The 18521-nt window shown below is 41.1% G+C and overlaps 3 protein-coding genes across 5 annotated transcripts; 2 read left to right on the plus strand and 1 right to left on the minus strand.

The window, feature by feature from the left end:
* On the plus strand, nucleotides 1-6531 carry ppp1r14d (protein phosphatase 1 regulatory inhibitor subunit 14D). The gene is made up of 4 exons (XM_005742798.2): nucleotides 1-565; nucleotides 5864-5944; nucleotides 6318-6350; nucleotides 6451-6531. The coding sequence occupies exons 1-4, from the start codon at nucleotides 386-388 to the stop codon at nucleotides 6517-6519; spliced, it is 363 nt and encodes a 120-aa protein (XP_005742855.1). The 5' UTR covers nucleotides 1-385; the 3' UTR covers nucleotides 6520-6531.
* Nucleotides 6532-7837: 1306 nt separating this feature from the next.
* Nucleotides 7838-11198, minus strand: zfyve19 (zinc finger, FYVE domain containing 19). Its single transcript, XM_005742797.2, has 12 exons — nucleotides 10970-11198; nucleotides 10762-10883; nucleotides 10611-10664; nucleotides 10370-10521; nucleotides 10119-10261; nucleotides 9856-9964; nucleotides 9508-9726; nucleotides 9272-9348; nucleotides 9000-9101; nucleotides 8750-8913; nucleotides 8417-8514; nucleotides 7838-7899 (listed from the first exon to the last, which is right to left on the minus strand). Exons 1-11 carry the CDS (start codon nucleotides 11021-11023, stop codon nucleotides 8436-8438), a joined length of 1275 nt encoding a protein of 424 aa, XP_005742854.1. The 5' UTR covers nucleotides 11024-11198; the 3' UTR covers nucleotides 7838-7899; nucleotides 8417-8435.
* On the plus strand, nucleotides 10848-15840 carry bub1bb (BUB1 mitotic checkpoint serine/threonine kinase Bb). 3 transcript variants are annotated; one of them, XM_005742794.1, is made up of 9 exons: nucleotides 10848-10895; nucleotides 13158-13314; nucleotides 13428-13487; nucleotides 13575-13719; nucleotides 13806-14002; nucleotides 14092-14255; nucleotides 14354-14541; nucleotides 14626-14726; nucleotides 15210-15840. In XM_005742794.1, the coding sequence occupies exons 1-9, from the start codon at nucleotides 10886-10888 to the stop codon at nucleotides 15490-15492; spliced, it is 1305 nt and encodes a 434-aa protein (XP_005742851.1). In that variant the 5' UTR covers nucleotides 10848-10885; the 3' UTR covers nucleotides 15493-15840. The 3 variants fall into 3 exon arrangements, with proteins under 3 accessions (XP_005742851.1, XP_005742853.1, XP_005742852.1); XM_005742796.1 differs by lacking the exon at nucleotides 15210-15840 and adding an exon at nucleotides 14795-14894; XM_005742795.2 differs by lacking the exon at nucleotides 10848-10895 and adding an exon at nucleotides 11238-11363.
* The last annotated feature ends 2681 nt before the right edge of the window (nucleotides 15841-18521 follow it).

The raw sequence follows: 18521 nt of genomic DNA on the forward strand, positions 1-18521 counted from the left end.
TGCACATACACACATGCAGAGGCAAGCTCGGAGCCATATCTCATTACCATTCTACTGATAGTGCAGCCAGTGGGTGTTGCAAGAGGAGGAGAGAAGGAGAGCAAGACAGTGAGCTTTAGAGAGGGACAGAGAGAGAGAGAGAGAGAGAAGGGGGGTCGGGGTGAGGACAAGCAGGGAACCAGAAGCAGTGCTAAGGAGAAGGGAGAGCACGAGCACTCCACAAAGATAACAGGAAACACAGGAGATACGTGTGGGAGCAGCGTATCACTAAAAGAAAAGCAGAGACAGAGCTGGGGATTCAGAGCCTGCAAGTCCAGCGTGCCTGTAGGTCTGTCTGTGTTCCAGCTCGGTGCGTTTCCACGGATCTCCTGAGGCCGTGGCAGCCATGGCATCAGACCCTAGCACCCAGTCCAGGGTGATGTTCCAGGCAACAGACAAAGCAGAGGAGCCGGCGCACCGCAAACTTGGCAAGCTGACAGTCAAATACAACCGCAAGGACCTGCAGAAGAGGCTGGATATCGAGGAGTGGATCGACGGGCAGCTGCACCTGCTGTTTGACTGTGAGGTAGGACGGGGCTGGCTCACACAGACACTCACTCAGAAGCACGCTGTGGCCAAAGAGGAGGAGAGGGGAGCAAGTAAGGGGAGAGGCACCGAGCCGCTCAAAAAGGGTGCTTGTAATAGAAACGACAAGAACCTCATAGGGGAGTGGGTGGTAGGAAAGTAGCTGTGTTTCACGGCTGTTCTTTCTGGTACAGAAACCCGCGCATGTCACCAAAATGACTGAGGTGCCAGCTGTGTGGTCTTCTGCACTAAGAGATCGAATGATTTTGCAGAGAGGGGACGTGACTAGTAAGCACGACCACAATTACACACCTCGGTCTCTTTAAGCATACGTGGTCGCCATGTGGCTACATTAAGATACGAGGCGTTTAGATGATGCACATAACAAAGTTGTACAGTGAGGCAAGCAACAGTAACAGTGAGTCAGTGCACCAAAACAATTATGTCACAATCCAACGTCTGCGTGTCCTGTGACAGATTCACCCAGTCACTCAGTAACTATGTAATCGAAAATGCAGTACATAGTTTGATTGCTCACATATAAGGAAATGATTAACGATGATGGTTTCGATATAGAAATTAACATGCAGCAGGATATGCAGTCTGTATTACCACAGGACATGTGATGGTTAAAGAGTTACATCATGGAAAAGCATTACTATTACTTCCTTAGCGAATTTATTCCATGCTCTGAAGACGACTTCGTTTTAATACAGCGAGGACTCTACCAACAACAACACCCTTCATATCTTCCCTCCTGCACGGTGGGATGCAATCCAATTATGTCAGAGGCTCCATATTGATTTGCTTGGCGTTCACTAAGGGGAAACCATGGCAACAGATGTCTCGTCGCCTACACGAGGCGGTGTGGCACGTTGGAATTAAGGGTGCCTGTTAAAGGAGGGCGAGCTTTCCAGTGACGACGTGGATCAGATGACAACGCAGCCTCAGTTTCGTGCCGGAGAACTCAGAGACAAAGTGTTTCTCGTTTCTCTCAAACCACACGGAGGCTCTCCTCACTTTAAGATGGTCTAGAGCCACCTCTCTGCCTGGCATCCCTTTACATGATCAATAAACCCTTTTCATGTTGCATAAAGCAATGCATAATAGTTAGGGCTGAATCTGATGACCCTGAATCCTCTGTTAGTTACACTGTGAGTGTTTCTTCTTCACTCTTTATTTGTGTTTATACACATTTTGTCCTGTCCTGTCTGTGTCTTTCTGAGTCTGGTTTTGCTGGAGATTTCTTCCTCATTAGCTCAAAGGTGGTCGTTACCTTTACCTTACAATATAAAGCCCCTTAAAGTGACTGCTGTTGTGATTTGGTGCTACATAAAAAAAATTGAATTGTAATTGAATTGAATATAGTAACACTGCAGAGCACGAGCAGGTGGGCAGATCTATGGCTGCCTGCGGACAGGGAAGTTCTGTGGAGAAAATCTGAACATGATTAGATAACGTCTTTATCTAAACCAGGGTTAAGCCTGGCTGCCTTAAAGTTAAACCATTTGAGTCACAACTCAGGGTACTTAAGTGTTTTCCTCCTCAGGATACTTGTTTTGTGAGCCTCTTGGTAATATATGTTAATATGCTTGCGATGCTGAGGGCAGAATAAATCACATTAGTTGAAACTGGGACACGTAGACAAAAACAGATCCAAAGTCTTGTCTCTGTCTACTCTTTTGATCTTGTCCCAGAAACATACAATTATTTTAGTACTTCTGCTTTTTCGTTCTGGTTCTAACGTGATCTAACACAAGTGTAATTGTGCAGCACATGTACAGCACAGATAGCAGATGTTCGCCCTGCCGCAGGATGGACGGATTCTCGGTATAACTGACAACAGAGCAATAACACAATGCATTTCTTTGATGGGTTTACAATAATACCTGCTACCACTGACTTCAAGTACCTTGTCTTTACAATTTCCTTAAGACAAACCTACATTCTTTACATATGGAAATTAAGGCTCAACTTTCCACTTTGGATAGCCTGAATATTTGCATCAGGTCCTCATGTGGGATTATTTGCTCTTGTCCACGTGCACAGGCCAGTGTAATGAATTTTGCATGGGCTCAGGGGAAGGTTCCTTTGTTGGTTCTCTGAGTCTTCCGCGTGGAAGCATTTACCGTCAGTCCCCTGTGTCACCGCCTGAATTATTTAGACACATCTCTAATTCATAGAAAGCACTGCCTCAGTCTGGTGTGGCGGCTTCCGTTTGCAGAGTTCACACCTTTCAAACTATATACTAAGTAAAGAATTCTAAAATAGGCAACGCAACCTCTCAGTCTGCATGCTTCGATTTAGACAGACACTTCTATTTTCCCCACTGAGTGTCAGTCTTCTTTAGTGAAAACTTGTTTTTTTAAATGTGCAGACTGCAGAAATTTCCACTGAGAGACAGTAATTTGTTTGAGACTTTATGCAGACTGGGATGAATCCTATGAAGTTCAGCTGATTCTTGTTTAAAAAATTGCTCAGATTTGTATGTAATTAGACAACAGGATAAGGCTCCCTTTTTTCTCTTGCAACTCTGCCGTGACTCACTTGCTGAAGTTAATGAATATTTTGAGATGTGGACAGCTCGTGCTTCTGGCAGGAAAAGGGAAGGGGATGATAAGTTAACATGTGCCGGCATCTTCTCGAAACAAGACACGTTTTCCTGGGCATGGCTTCCTGTGTAATAACAAACACCACGATGAGCGTTTGATGTTAATGTTAATATCTTGTTATAAGGAAAGGCTAGTGAACCGTGTTACTGACTGTGTTATGAAATTACAGGAAGTTCAACTAAACCTGTTATAATAATAAAAAAGAAAAAAAAGAAAAAGCTGTCGTGTTGTTAGCTGCTCATGCCCACAATAGTGAAGTGTTAGTGAAAATAGCAAACCCTTCCTGTCTAATCCCTGCTGCTGCTTAGCAAAGAATAATACAGCATCATCAAATCTAAGTGTTCAGTGGTCACAGCAATAAGCAAAGTTTAGTTTGCTTATTATTCACCAGCTGATTATTAGAGCTATGCAAAAGTGGTAATGCTCTTCTTAATATCAGTAAATATCCAAATTGAAGCTGAATAAAAAATCAGACATAGCTTGAATTTCCTGTCTGGTACTTAATAAATGTCAAGGAGTGATATTGATTGCTCAGTTAACAGGTCAAAGGTCACCAAAGTCATTATTCCCTTGGGATATCAAATGTCAACATATTACACAACAATTTTATTGGCTCAGACACCCTCTCTTGATTTAAGCAGTGAGAATATCACATCCAAAGCTAATGGCAAACACTCTGCACATAGTAGCTACTGTTCTATATGTGGACAGTTTCCCATCACTGCAGCTCAGGAGTGCTTGTTGAGAGAGTTTTAGGTCAACTCCCGATAATGGTGAAATGTAAAAATTGTAAAATTCCGGTGGAAGTTGTCTTATCTTCGCAACATATTTGCACTACTACCATCTGAAGCTTCAGTCCTCTGAGAGCCACTTTGATATTCATGAATTTCAGCATTAGTGCCAACATTGGTTTTAGCTTTAGTATATTGCTTTTTAACTTCAAAAAGTGCTGCTGAGATGGTTTCCACCCAGAGGCCTCGTTAAAAGGCCCTTTCCCTCTCACAATGAAGGTAAATCCCGGCAAGAAATACTGGGAAGTTAGAATGAGGATCAGATTGTGAGTCTTCGTGATAAACGCATGTGTTCCTCCCAGCAAGGGGAAGCCGTCGCTCATTGATATTCAGCAGTGCTCTGCATTGCCTCACTTTCAGAGGCAGACTGAGGAAGTTTAAGAGCAGTATAAGTACATTAGAGAGGTTTCCTTTTCACTGGACATGAAGTATACTTATACACATTTCTATTCTCATACAATTATAGTAGAGCCACTGAATGGCTCTAAATGGTGAAAATTAAACCTCTTCAGTCATGTCATAGGTAATCTTAGCACTGTTTGGAATGCATACTGAACACAATTCTACAAAACCCCAATCCATTTTAATAAATACAAGTATAATAATAAACGTATTCACTGCTTTTTTCTTTTAGTCATTAAGATGCTTTGTTGAAGTTTTTCAGGATTACACTATCAGCACTTTTGAACCAGGTCAAGTACAAAAAGACCAACCGCAGTACAGTTGGTAAAGCAAAGTCCATAAATGCACAGCTTAGATATAATAATAATAATAAAAAAACCTTCGGCACTGCATTTATCCTGCAGACATCAGCAGAATTACACAGGGTCCAAATTGGCAGTGTGTATCAATTAGAGGCAGGCACGGGGGCCCATCTATTCTGCCACTCAGCACTTCCGCATTGATTAGCTCTCTCCACATCTAGAAAGCTGTGTGAGCCCCGTCCTTTCATGTCATGAAAGCTCCCAAACCAGAAAATATTCCTCCTAATAAAAAAAAGAGACCACACTCGTCAAATATGAGCATGCACCTGCTGACTCCAGATATCTTCGAGTTCCTCCAGTGAGCACTCCTCATTCTCCCTGAAAGGTGTTCAGAGCTTGTTACATGAAGTGATTGCTTTGCTATATTTGGCCTTGAGAGTGGAGAGTGCTATGTTTTACAGTCTTCACATATAATTGCTGCTAATCTTTAAAAATGATGCAATCTATAGGTCGTTACATTGCAGTTGGGAGCGCTCGTGGGTTAGTGTTGTTTTTTGTTTTCCAGGTGTGCAGTATTAAAAACATGTGACGTGCATCAGAGATTAATATGTAAAAAAAAGTGGCGGAGCTGGGAATGCCAGCTGGCTGAACCATCCATAAAATCTGAATCCTGAATCCTCATACAGCCTTTCTGTCTTCATCCATCAGCCCACTGCAGCTTTTCCCATCAAGTCAATCAATTTTTTATCCTCTACAGTAAACCCACACCAACATAACTAATAAATTTGTCCCATGTTCCTCCCCTCACCCCCAACCAGTCGTCAGATGGCTGCCCATCCCTGAGCCTGGTTCTGCCAGAGGTTTCTTCCTGTAAAAAGGGAGTTTTTCTTTCCCACTGTCACCAAGTGCTTGCTCATCGGGTTGGAATATCTGATTGGTTTTCTCTCTAAAGTGCCTTGATGCGATTTTCGTTGTTATTTGGTGCTATATAACTAAAATGGAATTGAACTGAAAACGTAAGCCTTAGTCTTCTGTCTGAATGACTACGCTTAGTTGGCTGGAAAGATGAGGAGGGATAAAAAGCCAAGAAGCCCACATTATACAATCCAATTTGTAGGAGTTTGTGAGGCATGCAGAAACACAAGTCTCAATGAATATGGTCTTTAACTTTTATTCCTCTCCACTCTCACAGGAAGAAGAGATCCCAGAGTTAGAAATCGACATAGACGAGCTCCTGGAGCTGTCGGATGAGGGGCAAAGAACCCGGCTGGAGGTAGGATTCTGTAGAATAGCCTAAATACTGATCTGATTAAACATCCCAATTGCTTGTTAATGACTTGTCAGTCATTTATTATTGTTGAGTGTATCTGCAACTAGTTCCCCTAAATTACATATGTATATTAGTGCGGTCAGCGTTAATCTCGTTAAAATGACGTTAGCGCCATAACAGCATTAACGCGGCAAATCTCCGGATCGCCCCATGTGAGGGCAGCACGGCAGTGAAGCCCCTCGCTGTCAGCACTAATGTACATATTTGTATTTGGTTGTCCTTAAGAAGAAACTGACTCATAATGAAATCCTGTTGTGCTATGTATTCAAAGAAAAAACAATGGAAAAGTGTATACCTCTTTCTGTTTGTTCACTAGGAGTTGTTGCAAGAATGCGGGAAGCCAAAAGAGGTGAGACAAAAACTTAGAAAAGAGGACTGAAATAATAAGTCTACTTATTGTTTTAAAGTTACATAAAAAATTAAATAAAATTTCCCCATCTGCTCCACAGGATTTTATCAACGGGCTGCTCTACAGGATAAAGGGTCTACGTAAAATGTCAGGTCCACTGAAGAAATAATTGTAGGTCAAATTAAGAATGGAGACAACGTGGAGCCGCTCATCTTCCCGTCCCCCCACGCATTAACCATTTGGATGCCTGTAGGTGTGGATCAGAGGGACTATATTCCTGCCCCCTGCCTCCTCCTGCTGGGTCATCATCAATGTAACACCAGAGCTGTGGGGCTTTGAATTGATTTTTTTTTTAATGTTGTTATTTCAAATTCATTTATAGACTGCTTCAACATTTTGTTTCCCAATACCATACCAATAACGTACACGTGATACAAGCTGTACTGACTATTACTCAGACGGACTGTTTCTTGTGTATGACTGTACATTTTTAGTTGCTTATTTATGTACATAAATATTTTTGTTCAGATAACAGTGTTGTCAAAACGTAAAAAAAGAAAATAAAAACATTTCAACATTTTCAAGACAATGCTCACATCTGATTTTTAACAAAGTGATACACCAATATGCTTCATCAGGTATTATCATTTCCACTCATTCAAATAAATAGTGGCGTGTACATTGCACTAATTGGTTTACAGTACCAGTTAAACTACCCTGAGCTCATAACTGCTCAGAAACACAGATAATGATTTTGCCCTACAGTCTACAGACAACTTTCCTACAGAACGGCAGTCAGCATTTTATTCCCAAAACATAAAGTCGTGTTTTCAGGCATTTTCAACAGATTGATGGAAACAAAGGAAACTTTGACATGTCAAGAGTAGGTGTAAACACACGGAGATCAGCAACAAGATGTTCCATTAAGTATGCATCCATTATCCTCGTCCATTTCCCGTCTGGGGTATGTGTATGACACGGCCAGAAAAGGCACAGTAACACTTTCCATATGAACCTTAATGGAGCAAACCCCAAGAGAAGAGTGTAATTATGGTTTCTCCTCAGCCAGACAGTAATGCACGCTGATGAGCCTGCACTCTGGCCTTCTCTCTGTCAAACACAGAGGGTCTTTCGGGTGAGGTCTCCACTATAGAAATTTATATGGTTCTCCTCAACTTCTCTGACAAAGGCATGTATACTATAAGAACTGCACTCCTTACAAGGCCTGACAGACTGAGATATTTTTATCAAGTAATAATACGTTGGATCTAAAAAGGAAAAAAAATAAGGCTTTAATGTTTAAATTAAGACTAAGGTATGCTGCATGCTCTCAACGACGTGACATAGTTGCTAACACTTATCCTTTATTTATAACGAAATTACACACCCAGCCGAACACAGATTACAAGAGCGACTGCAGTGACTGCCAAAAGAAAACAAAGCCCTTAGTAATCCTTTTATACTGACTCCTCTGTGCTTCTTCGGTGCAGAGCTGACAGCAGTCTGGGATTGTACATCATCCCAGATGAGCTCACGACGTGTCTGCTTTCTGTATGGGTTATAAAAACTTGGAAATCATCATATGATGACAAGTGCAAAAGAGCACTTTAAATAAGCCTTTGTTGCCATTAGGAAGTAGGACAAGTCACAATAAAAATAAACCCAATACTTCTTATTCAGATCAACCATATGAATTTTTGGGATTCCTATGTGAAGCGGCCGTGCAGGTTTGCTGCAATACCTTCACAAATATTACATACGTCTATTTTTATACATTCCACAAAAAATAAACTATATTTAAGATATTATACATATTATAATGCATTTACATTGTGTTTATGGTCCTTATCTAACCCGTGCTTTGCAAGAAATATTACCAGTGGTTTCTTATTATGCTTCATTCAATTAGTTCAGCCTTAGCATTTACTGAATAAAATATGTTGAGGAGTTCTGATGGTTTGTGGCTTGTTTTAGATGATTAGAGAGACTGTTTTCTAACAATAGTAAGTCACTTAAGGCTAATGAACAAGTCTAAGTGTGATGGCTGGCCTAACTCTACCAATCACCTGCAGCTTAGCTTCACTATCATGTCTCCCTCTTCTTCTTTGGCGCAGTGTAGTTAGTGGTGCGATGCTCCTTCCTATCATATTTATCATGGCCTTCCCTGGGGACATAATGAAGCATGGATTGATAATTCATCAGACTAAATACTTTATATTCATGCTGCTTAACAGTAGGGCAGCAGCTTGCCTGCAATTTATCTGGGTCATGGTATGCATTCCAAATCACAGAGATCTTGTTTTTTTGTGTGCAGTCAAGGCTTCCATGCAAAAGTCTATCATGAGTCTAAAGTTAGGCTTTTTTTCCTTTCTTTCTATAATTAATGCATTTCATACTACCTGAAGCAGCGGTTGCAGTACAGATCTCCATCACAGGTGTGACATCGAAGGCTGGCATCTTGGTTACAGATGCAGCACCACGGAAGCTCTTCTTCGTCACTGTCTGACGGCTGATGTGCATCGGCAGCAGGTAGGTTCCTGCTCTTAGGTGCCGGAGGCGGAGCCTTTAAAATAAAATCAGATCGGGATTTAAATTTTATGCACTCACGTAGCTTTAAAATAAAGAAATAATTCAAGCGTGGTTTTGTACCGGTTTCTTGGACGATTTTTTATTTTCCCTATTCCTTGGCCCACTCTGTTCTAAAGGTATGTTGTAGCCACTGGCTTCATCTAGTGTAGCTTCTTCTGAGAGCTGAAAGCATACAAGAAAAAATAAGAAGTGATTAAACTGGCAGAATAGCAGCCCCTTGTGGCTAGGCACACTGGTCTGAATTAGTTCACTTGCACCTTTAGGGGTGTAAGATGTACGCAGAAACAAATTATTTATAGTTCATTATCATCTCATGGTTATTTTTGCCACACCTGTTTTAACACTCTCATAACAGCTTCTTCTTCAGTCTCCTCTTCACTGTCAGGTTGCTGGAAGTCCTCCATAGTAACTATAAATGAATCACAATGAAAATGGGGCATGATACACTAGCATGCTAGGACTTCTGTCATGGAAACTGCATTTACAACGCACGTCCTTATCATATTTTATGACACACTAGTGCGTGGATAACAGATAAGGTGAGGTGAATGGTGCTCGAATAACTCACCTTTGTCCGGGTCCTGCCCCTTCAGCTGTGCCAGCCTCTTTGCCATGTGCAGGATCTGATCTTGAGAGTGACTTTCTTTCCTCAGCTCCTCCATAGCTTCCTCGAGCAGATGGGCTTTCTCAGCCTCCAGCTGCTTGGCTGCATCCTGGTTCTCTTCCAAATTCTCATCCAATGTACCTGCTTCACCTTTATTGAGATCATTCATGCGGCCATCTACACCTTCAGATTTAATAACAGTGTTGTTCAGTACCTGTTTATTAATTTTACGATATAAGAATGAATGTTATGACTGACTCATTACTTATTGGTTTAAGGCAGGTAAAATCAGGGAGAAATGCAATATCTTACTGCATTCAGGATTTGATTGTTGGTTGTCAATTGCAACTTCCTCTGTCATCTGACTTATCAAATCATTGGCTTGTTCAGTCTGGGTCCGGTTTTCTGGAGGCTGATGCACCTACAGACATGAATAGACAAGCATATATACTTGGAGTTAAGGGACACTGTTTAGTATTGAGTTCCCTCTAAATAAATATTTGAAGCTATTGAGCTACTGAGCTGTACTGTAAGGCCTAAGATGTTACAAACAAGCAGGAAGAGATTCAGCTCACAGGTCGAGGAGCTTGAGATGGTGGAGGGAGACCCCGCAGAGTGGCCAGACGGTCCTCCATCTCCTGTGCAGAAGGTACTGGCTTGCTGGGAGCTTTCAGAGCAGCAAGTCGGGACTCGAGCTCTTTGTCAGAGGGGACAGACCCTGAAGAGAAGGCAAAAAGCTTACTCCTTACCTTGTTTTGGAAAATATTATAATATTACTGCACTTGCTGGATTAAATAAAAATGAGAGCTGCTAAAAATCTTATTACTAGGTGCTGTGTCCTCCTTGAGCTTTTGAAGCCTTTCAGCAATTGCCTGATCTTCTTTGCTCAGGCCGCTGGTTGGTGGATGTCCTGCTTTGCTGGTCCTCACAGGCTGTGTTGGCTGTCCTTGCTGTTTGGCCTCAAGTGCAGCGACCCGTCTAATGGAAGACACGTGTACTTTAGATGTTATGAAACCGCTGTGCTGCCAAAGTTTAAGTTATTCCCTTATTTGATCGTATACACTGACTTTTTATAGTTTTCTGGAGGAGACCATCTGCCAGCACTGGTTGAAGATGGCCCACTAAAAAGAAAGAAATTAAAATGAGAGAGAAGCTCCAAAGTCCAAACAAAACTACTTTTAGGGGTTTTTTTTCTTCCTTGCAGGGTTTGAGCGTTACCTGGTCAGATTACCATGGCACTGTTTACAGACCTTCTGCTGGGTGTTGCCACAGCGAGGCACCACAGCACTGAAAGTCAAGCAGCTGGAGCAGAAGGAACGGCCGCAGTTCTTACAGCCCAGCTATGACGAACAGTAAATAGATCACTTTATTCAAAATGTACCTCTATGTATGTCTATGTGGTTAGCATTAGCCGTGAAATACTCACCTCCTTCTTGAAGAGGCTAAACTTGGATGCACAACAATAACATCGACTGTCCATATCGACACATGCAGAGGCTCATGGGTAGGGGGATGTTAATGCTATCGATACAGCTACAGTGCGTTAAAATGTCTAAGAAAACACACTCAGTCGTGAGCATTAATTTGGCAGCTAGCTACTAGCAACTATTTTCAGGTGTTCATTCAAAACAGGAAGCAACGCGGAAGAGGAGGTATGACGTAATGTAAACGCATTTTCCGGTTTTCCGTCCAATCAGAGTCCTGCTAAATCTCTGGCGGCTCTTGTTCAAAATACAGACACAACCGTTCAACAGCTTTACTGCGACAACGTTGGAGTTCGAGCTGTCACCTAGAAAAGAAATAAAGGAGGCTCGGAAGCGGTATAGAACACGCACATTTTGCAGAAAGTCTATTTTAATTCAGTTATGTAAATTTGTCGTCGATGGAAAAAACGCTAAAGTTGGTCAGGCTAAAGCTATCGTTCGCTAGCTAGTGTGTTAGCTCCAAACACATGCACTTCCTAACGTTAACAGGAACGCAGGGAGAGTGTTGATAGCTAAACATTATTTTGTGTACGTGTCACACGGTTTGTAATACGATGGAAGTTTACCACATAATTATTTAAAATGTGTTGTTGTTGAAGTGCATCGTTAGCTCATGTTGTCCTGAAACTTGTTCAGTATGCCTCCTGGACATCATGCTATTTAGTTCTCACACAAAAGAACTAATTAAGCCCGAAATAAACAATTATAATGACAGTGTCAGTACAGTAATAGATTACTTTTGGCTATACAGAGATAATAATAAGCTTTGTGTATATCACATTTCACGTTAGTGTATAACAAAGTCAGAACATCAAAAAAGTTATTTAAAATTAAATACAACTACAACAAAAGTGCATCAAATGAAATAAAAAGTAACAGACTTGACCAGTGAAAAATAAAATAAAAACTGAATGAAACTACATATTACTTAAAGCAAAGAAGTTATATGAAATTAAAACAAGTGCTGTCTGTAAAGAATATTCAGTCACACTCAGGCTTTGGAGGGGGCTGTTAAGTTTAAAGATTTCAACACAGCCAGGTCCTCTGGCAGGCTGTTCCAGCAGCTTGAAGCATAACACTGAAAAAGCTACCTCCCCAGAGGTTTTGTCTTGCACTTTGCAACAGCTAGAGGATTTAAATAAAAGGATTTTAAAGTCAACAGGTGTGATGTACTCTCTCCTTTTAGTCGTAGTAAGAAGTCTGGCAGCAGAGATCTGAATCAACTCAAGTAGATTTTAGGTAGATTAGATAGCAGAGCCTTAAAGTAGTCCTGCCTGCTATGTATATAGAATTGGTTTGTCAGGGTCACCAAGATAAAAGGTTGCATTCTAGCAACATTTTTGAGTTATAAAAAGGATGATGTAGTGGCACACCCAGCACAGCCCTCAAGTTATGATCCGAGTCAAGACTTATCCAGTCAAACTTGGGTAAAAATGAGAAACAACAGGATTGTGGTAAATTTTTAAAGCATAGCTAAAACTATGAAGGTCACCTCAGAAAATCTTCCTTTAAAACCATTATACAACTTCAAAATGATTCCGTTATTCATTTTGTGACAGTATGGTGTCTTTCTGACCAACAATCTAGAATATAAATTTCACATCTCTGGGCCGTTTTGTTTGTTTGTGGGGCGGACACACTGATGATGTAGTAGTCTCAAAAATTCTTGTGTCAAATATGAGGCATTAAAGGGTTACGTTTAATTTTTATTGTTCTATTGATTTGCCTATAAGGTGATTTCTTATTGAAGTTAGATTACAGATCAGAAATTTAAAAATAGGACAACTTAAAAACTCCAAGCAACTGAATTAAAATGTGTATACAGAGGGCGAAATAATGGTTTTGATCCAGGACTGATTCTGTGGGCATGTGTGCTTTATACACATAACAAGTTGAGATAAGGGTATCTGTAATTGATTGATTTTTTTTTTTAAATTTGCCAATCAGTGGGAGCCAGATTTCTGGCTGTTTGTAGGGGATCAAGTACTTATTTCACTCAATAACAAATAACAAATCCATTTAAAACTGTCATGCAGCTTTTTTTTTTTCTGGGGTTCTGGTTAATTTTTAATTACAAATTCAGCCGGGGATAAATATCAAGTAATTAATTCTCCTGCTGTATGTATCTAGTTTCTGTCTCAGAAATGGCAGAAGGAGGAGATGTGGAATGGGAGCTCAGCAAAGAAAACATCCAGCCTTTGAGGCGGGGAAGAGCCATATCGGCCTTACATCAGGCGCTGAGTCAACAACAAGATGGACCCACCTCTGCAATCAACCAGCAGCGACAGTATGGATGGCTATTTTAAACTTAAATTAGGTGACAGAGATTTCTGTTGTACATTTTGTCCATGCATTTTTTTATATGATGAAAAAAGACCTTGTGTATATTTATTTCTGCAGGGCATTTGAGTCCGAGTTGCGCACATACGAGGGCGATGATCCACTTAGTGTTTGGGATCGGTAAGGGAAATATGTCAATAGCCAAGTGTGCTCATAAACATTGCTCTTAAATTTCCCTGTAATCCTAACACGGTTTTATTTTTCCAGGTATATTAAGTGGACAGAACAAACCTTCCCCCAGGGTGGAAAAGAGAGCAACCTCACCACACTGCTGGAACGGGTCGTGACCAGATTTACAGAGGAGAAACATTATCACAATGACCCCCGCTATGTTGACCTCTGGATCAAATTTGTGAGTGCAAAAGCATAACCTCTGACTATTTCTGTTACTTTGACAAACTAATGCTGCATTTATAACTTTTCATTACATGTCACCAGGCGAAGAACTGCCAAGAGCCTTTGGAAATTTACAGATACATGCAAGCACAGGGAATTGGAGTAACACAAGCTTCCCTCTACATTGCTTGGTCAGAGGAGTATGAGGATCAGGGCAATTTCCGCAAAGCAGACTTGGTCTACCAAGAGGGGTTCAGAAAGAGTGCTGACCCACATGATAAACTCCTACAGTTTCACAAGTATGGAGGCATCCAGTATAGTTTCTGATAAGTGAACATCTCTGTTATGTTGTTACAGTGATCACATTTTTCTGTATTTATATTCGCAGGGCACTGCAGGCACGCGTTTCCCGGCAGGTGATGATGAATGTGGAGGAGGAAGACAGTGATGATGAGCCTAAGCAACTCGAGAGAGTTTCTCTAGCTGATCTGAAACACAGAGGGAAGAAAAAGGCTGTCGCCCCCATCAACAGAACAGGGGCCGGAATCAGAAGTAAGCACATGAGTATACAAATAAAATGTGTTTCAAAATACTAAATTGATGATAACAGTACTTTAAGACTGGGAAAAACATAATGAGTTTGTATTCAGGTATTCCCGGTGGCCTGAAGTCACAAGGCGCCCCTGTTCTTGGCAGTAACAGTCGGTTGGTCATCTTTGACGAGAATAAGGCTCAGAGCGCAGGCCCATCGGAGCCTAGATTGGAAGCTTGGGTGGCTCCTCCCACATCTAGGGCGAAGGAGAATGAGCAGAAGCCTGAGCGATGGTGTGATGTGAAGGTATGGGAGAACAGGCTCATTGTTGTGTGTGTTGAAAGCCATTATGCAAAGTTGATTCATAACTTTCTTTTTATGTCGTCATAGATGCCCCAAAAGTCCAAATTTGGACATACTGTTATGGCGCCACCGCCTCCCAAACTCACTTTCCAACCGTTTGTGGAGGAGTCGGATCAGCCTCCTACAATGTGAGTTACTATAAAAACCTTCATTTTTTTATTCATTCATTTTTAATTTTACTCATTATTTTGACCAGGGGGGAACAGACAAAGAGACAACAGGCAGGAGCATTAAAGGTTCAACAGAAATGCCTGAGTACCAAGATCTGTGGCTGTATACGCACATTTAATTGAAAAGCCCAAATAAATGAATTTTTAAAAAAATCCTCCGTCATCTCAGTTATCAAATCATTAGCTTGTTCAGTCTGGGTGCAGTTTTCTGGAGGCTGATTGCACCTACAGACATGAATAGACTACCATATATACTTGCAGTTGAGGGAAAAAGTATTTCCAGTATTCTTCACATTTTTAGTAGCATATCTCAGAAAAAGGTCCAGTTTTTATCTGACATTTTATGTCATTGCTTTATCTGCTAAATATTATATTCACATCACATGTTGATTAGTGTCTTCCTAAGCTGAATGTAAGTGGATTGTTCTGTCCCTCCGTCAGGACTCCATGTAAGATCAACCCAGCAGTTAACACAGTTTTGTCAGCGCGTAAGCCGGGCAGAGAGGAGACTCCTCTCAAAAGGCTTCAGGACCATCAGCAGCAGCAGAAGGAGGCAGAATCGGGAAAACAACAGGAGCAGAGCATGTACTGTAAAGAGCTGCTGCTAAATGGTGCTGCTGAGTTCTGCTTTGAGGAGCTACGAGCTGAACGGTTCTTCAAAAAGACGGCGCAAGAATCAGAGGAAGGGCAGAAGGATGAAGCTGCAGCTGGTGCTGCAAACTGATGCTTCCAAATGGGATTTAGTTCCTTTTCTGAGTTTTTACCATTTTTGACTAGATCATGTAGTGACTGTTCATCCCCCAGATGTAAATATCGTCATAGATTTCCAGTTACTCAGAAGGCTTTATAAACAAACAAAAAAGCTTTTTGAGGGGGATACCCTGGGAGCTGAAGACACTAAAAGGTGTATTGGATTCATGCAAATACAGTGGTTGGACCAAATAATGGGAACCCCTGTACACTGTAATGTAATCTAGTAAAAATGCTGTCAATGCTACTAGCGTGAGAAAAAACATAGATGTAAATACATGTTGATAGTGTCTATATGGGTCCACACCTTTTGAAGATTAACAAAGACTAACACTGAGCAGTGCTGATCTTCTAACACTGGATTATTTCTAACATTTTGTTATTTTCCAGTGTTAGAAAATCAGCACTGCTCAGTGTTAGCCATTGTTGATCTTCAAAACTGACTAGGTTACTTTTAAACATATAACACTGTCAAAAGTGTTAATTTAACACTCAACAGTGTTGTATTTAACACTCAGAGGTGTGGACCCATATAGACACTACACTGGAGATTTTGCTGTGTGCTACTCAAATTCGTTCCTTTTCACTCCCGATTGCGTCCAGTGTTCTTAAGCAGTGTTTTTTTGTATGCGTGCTGTTTTTGTTTTTGTCTTGCTCAGTATTTCTTGAGCAGATTTTTCTACTTTAATCCAACACAGTCACAAACGGGTTTCAGTGAGACACTTCAGCTGGGCTTCATGCCTCAGTCTGAGGACATGCATCTTTCAGGCCATGTAACATTGATGTCCAATAAACTTGCTACAATAACCAAACCAATTACTGGTAGTTGTTAATTTCTCTTTTAGAAACCAAAGGGGGTTGCAGTAATGCACTGTCAGCAGGGGGCATGCAAGGGGAAGCATAGATTGCACTCCAGGTAATGGTGTTTGCTTAATTACTAACAGGACACGAGAACAGTTTAGTGCTGACTGTAATCTGATGCCGGTGGGGGCATCAGATGAAAATTCCTTGGAAATGTCTAATGACATTATTCAGGAAGTGTTTACCCCAATCCCAAAAAGCATTGAAAGTATGCTTAAACTTTTAATCTACTGTGATGACAGGGTCCACTTTACACAGTCAACTTGCTGGGCAGACTTTGATGAATGGCTGCAAGATAGGTAGCTGGCTCATTAGCAAGTGAAATCAACCACTTGCAGCTGTGAGCAGATCAGGCTGTGGTTATCCCCAGGAAGCCACTGTCCTGATGAACCGTGGCTCAAAGCAGTGTTAGTTTTACATGCAAGTGGATCACTGGAGGAGCACACTTCACACTGGAAATATGACACTGCCGGCCAAGATCCTCTCTAGTGGTGAGTTCCCATACTGTCTACTTTAAATTGTGGCTCAGTGTTAGGAGCAGCTGAAATTCAGCGATAAGTGATGGGCAACATGATGCGCTCCCATCATAATAACGGCATAACTGCACCATAATGCATCCTCTATGGCTCGCCGGTTGGCATGACTTATTAAAAGCTCGTCCCAGCCAGCGACTCCCGACAGAAAATCCATAGCTCTCTGCACTGCACTGGAGAGCTGGTACGAGGAGGCCATCTACCGTAATGCTCTGTAGGCAGGCCCTCGGAGAAGAAAAGCTTTTGTCCTCTTACTGCGATGGACAAGAACACTCAAGTGCCATGTAGTCTTTACCTATTTGTAGCCTTTGGTTTGTGTTTGCATGCACCAGTTAGCAGAAAGCTTTCTGTCCATTACCTAGGCTCACTTTAAGTCACTAGTAGAGGTTTTGCCCAGTGAGAAGGACTGAGGTGAACTTCCATCAGGCTTGCACACAGACACAACAGCTTGCAAACATGCAGCACCAAAATCATCAGCCCCTTTTCCCCCTCCAATCATTCTGGTTGTGGAATTTCATACGCTTTCAGAAAAGGAAACTATAGCTCATGACTTAAACTATGAAGATTATTTCCTGATTTAGATCTACAATGATTTCATTCTGTAATTTTGACTCATGGTTATGTAATTCAGACAGCAACCCCAGCGTGTTAATATACTAACCGATGACTCAGTATTTTTACCACTTTCGCTTCGATCCTATCAGTTCTCCCGAGGCCACTGCTTGATATATACTTATATATCTCAAATTTGGCTTAATGTTATGTAATTACATGTAATTACACCCATGAAAATGACAGCTTATTATCTTATAATCATGAGTTAGTGGTATTTTTTTTAGGTTTTTCTCTGATCATGTTTGACTTATCTCACTGTTTCCACTTAGTAAGTCAGAACTGTGACTTACTATACCATGCACATTTGTTTGGTTACCTAACTGCTCATTAGCTGGCAGGTTAATGCCACGGGCTTTGTCTAGATTTCTGCAGTGCCTGTCTTAATCATACAGATTTAAAAATGGATTTCTAGGTCATCTGAAAAAGTCAGTGGATATTTTTTTCTAAATGAAAAATTACATTTGCTTTAGCTTAGTACTCTGAGCCCCGGTAGCCTGCTGTGTAATTCCTACATATTCATGCTAAACAATAGAATGAATTGAAATGCAAGGAGTTAAAGTTGTCTTACTTATGCAGCTCTGGGGCTTTCACTTTAATGACGCTGTGGTTTATTAAGACCAGTATTGTCATTGTAAAATCTGTTTTACATCACAAGCTACTTTTACGCTATTTATCCGAGAGGAGTGCCGGGTGAGGAGTGAGGATGACATGTACAAATAATTTCTTTTATAACATCTCCTAGTCTCTCCTTTTATTGCAATACAATATGCACTAAAATATTCCATACATACATATATAAAAAAAGAAAATGATAATTAAATAAGTAGAAAAATAATATCTACCTAACAGTGCAGCGGTAGCTTTCTTTTTACGTTTGTGCTAAACCACTGAAGCAAAATTGTGTGGTTCTGTGCATTCTTGCGGAAACAAGAAGACATGTTTCATTTATTGACCTTTTGACCTGTGCAGCTTTCCTTCATACTGGGCAAGCAGA

Source organism: Pundamilia nyererei, unplaced genomic scaffold (genome assembly GCF_000239375.1).
Source record: "Pundamilia nyererei isolate P.nyererei 1_Seehausen unplaced genomic scaffold, PunNye1.0 scaffold00123, whole genome shotgun sequence".
NCBI lineage: Eukaryota > Metazoa > Chordata > Actinopteri > Cichliformes > Cichlidae > Pundamilia > Pundamilia nyererei.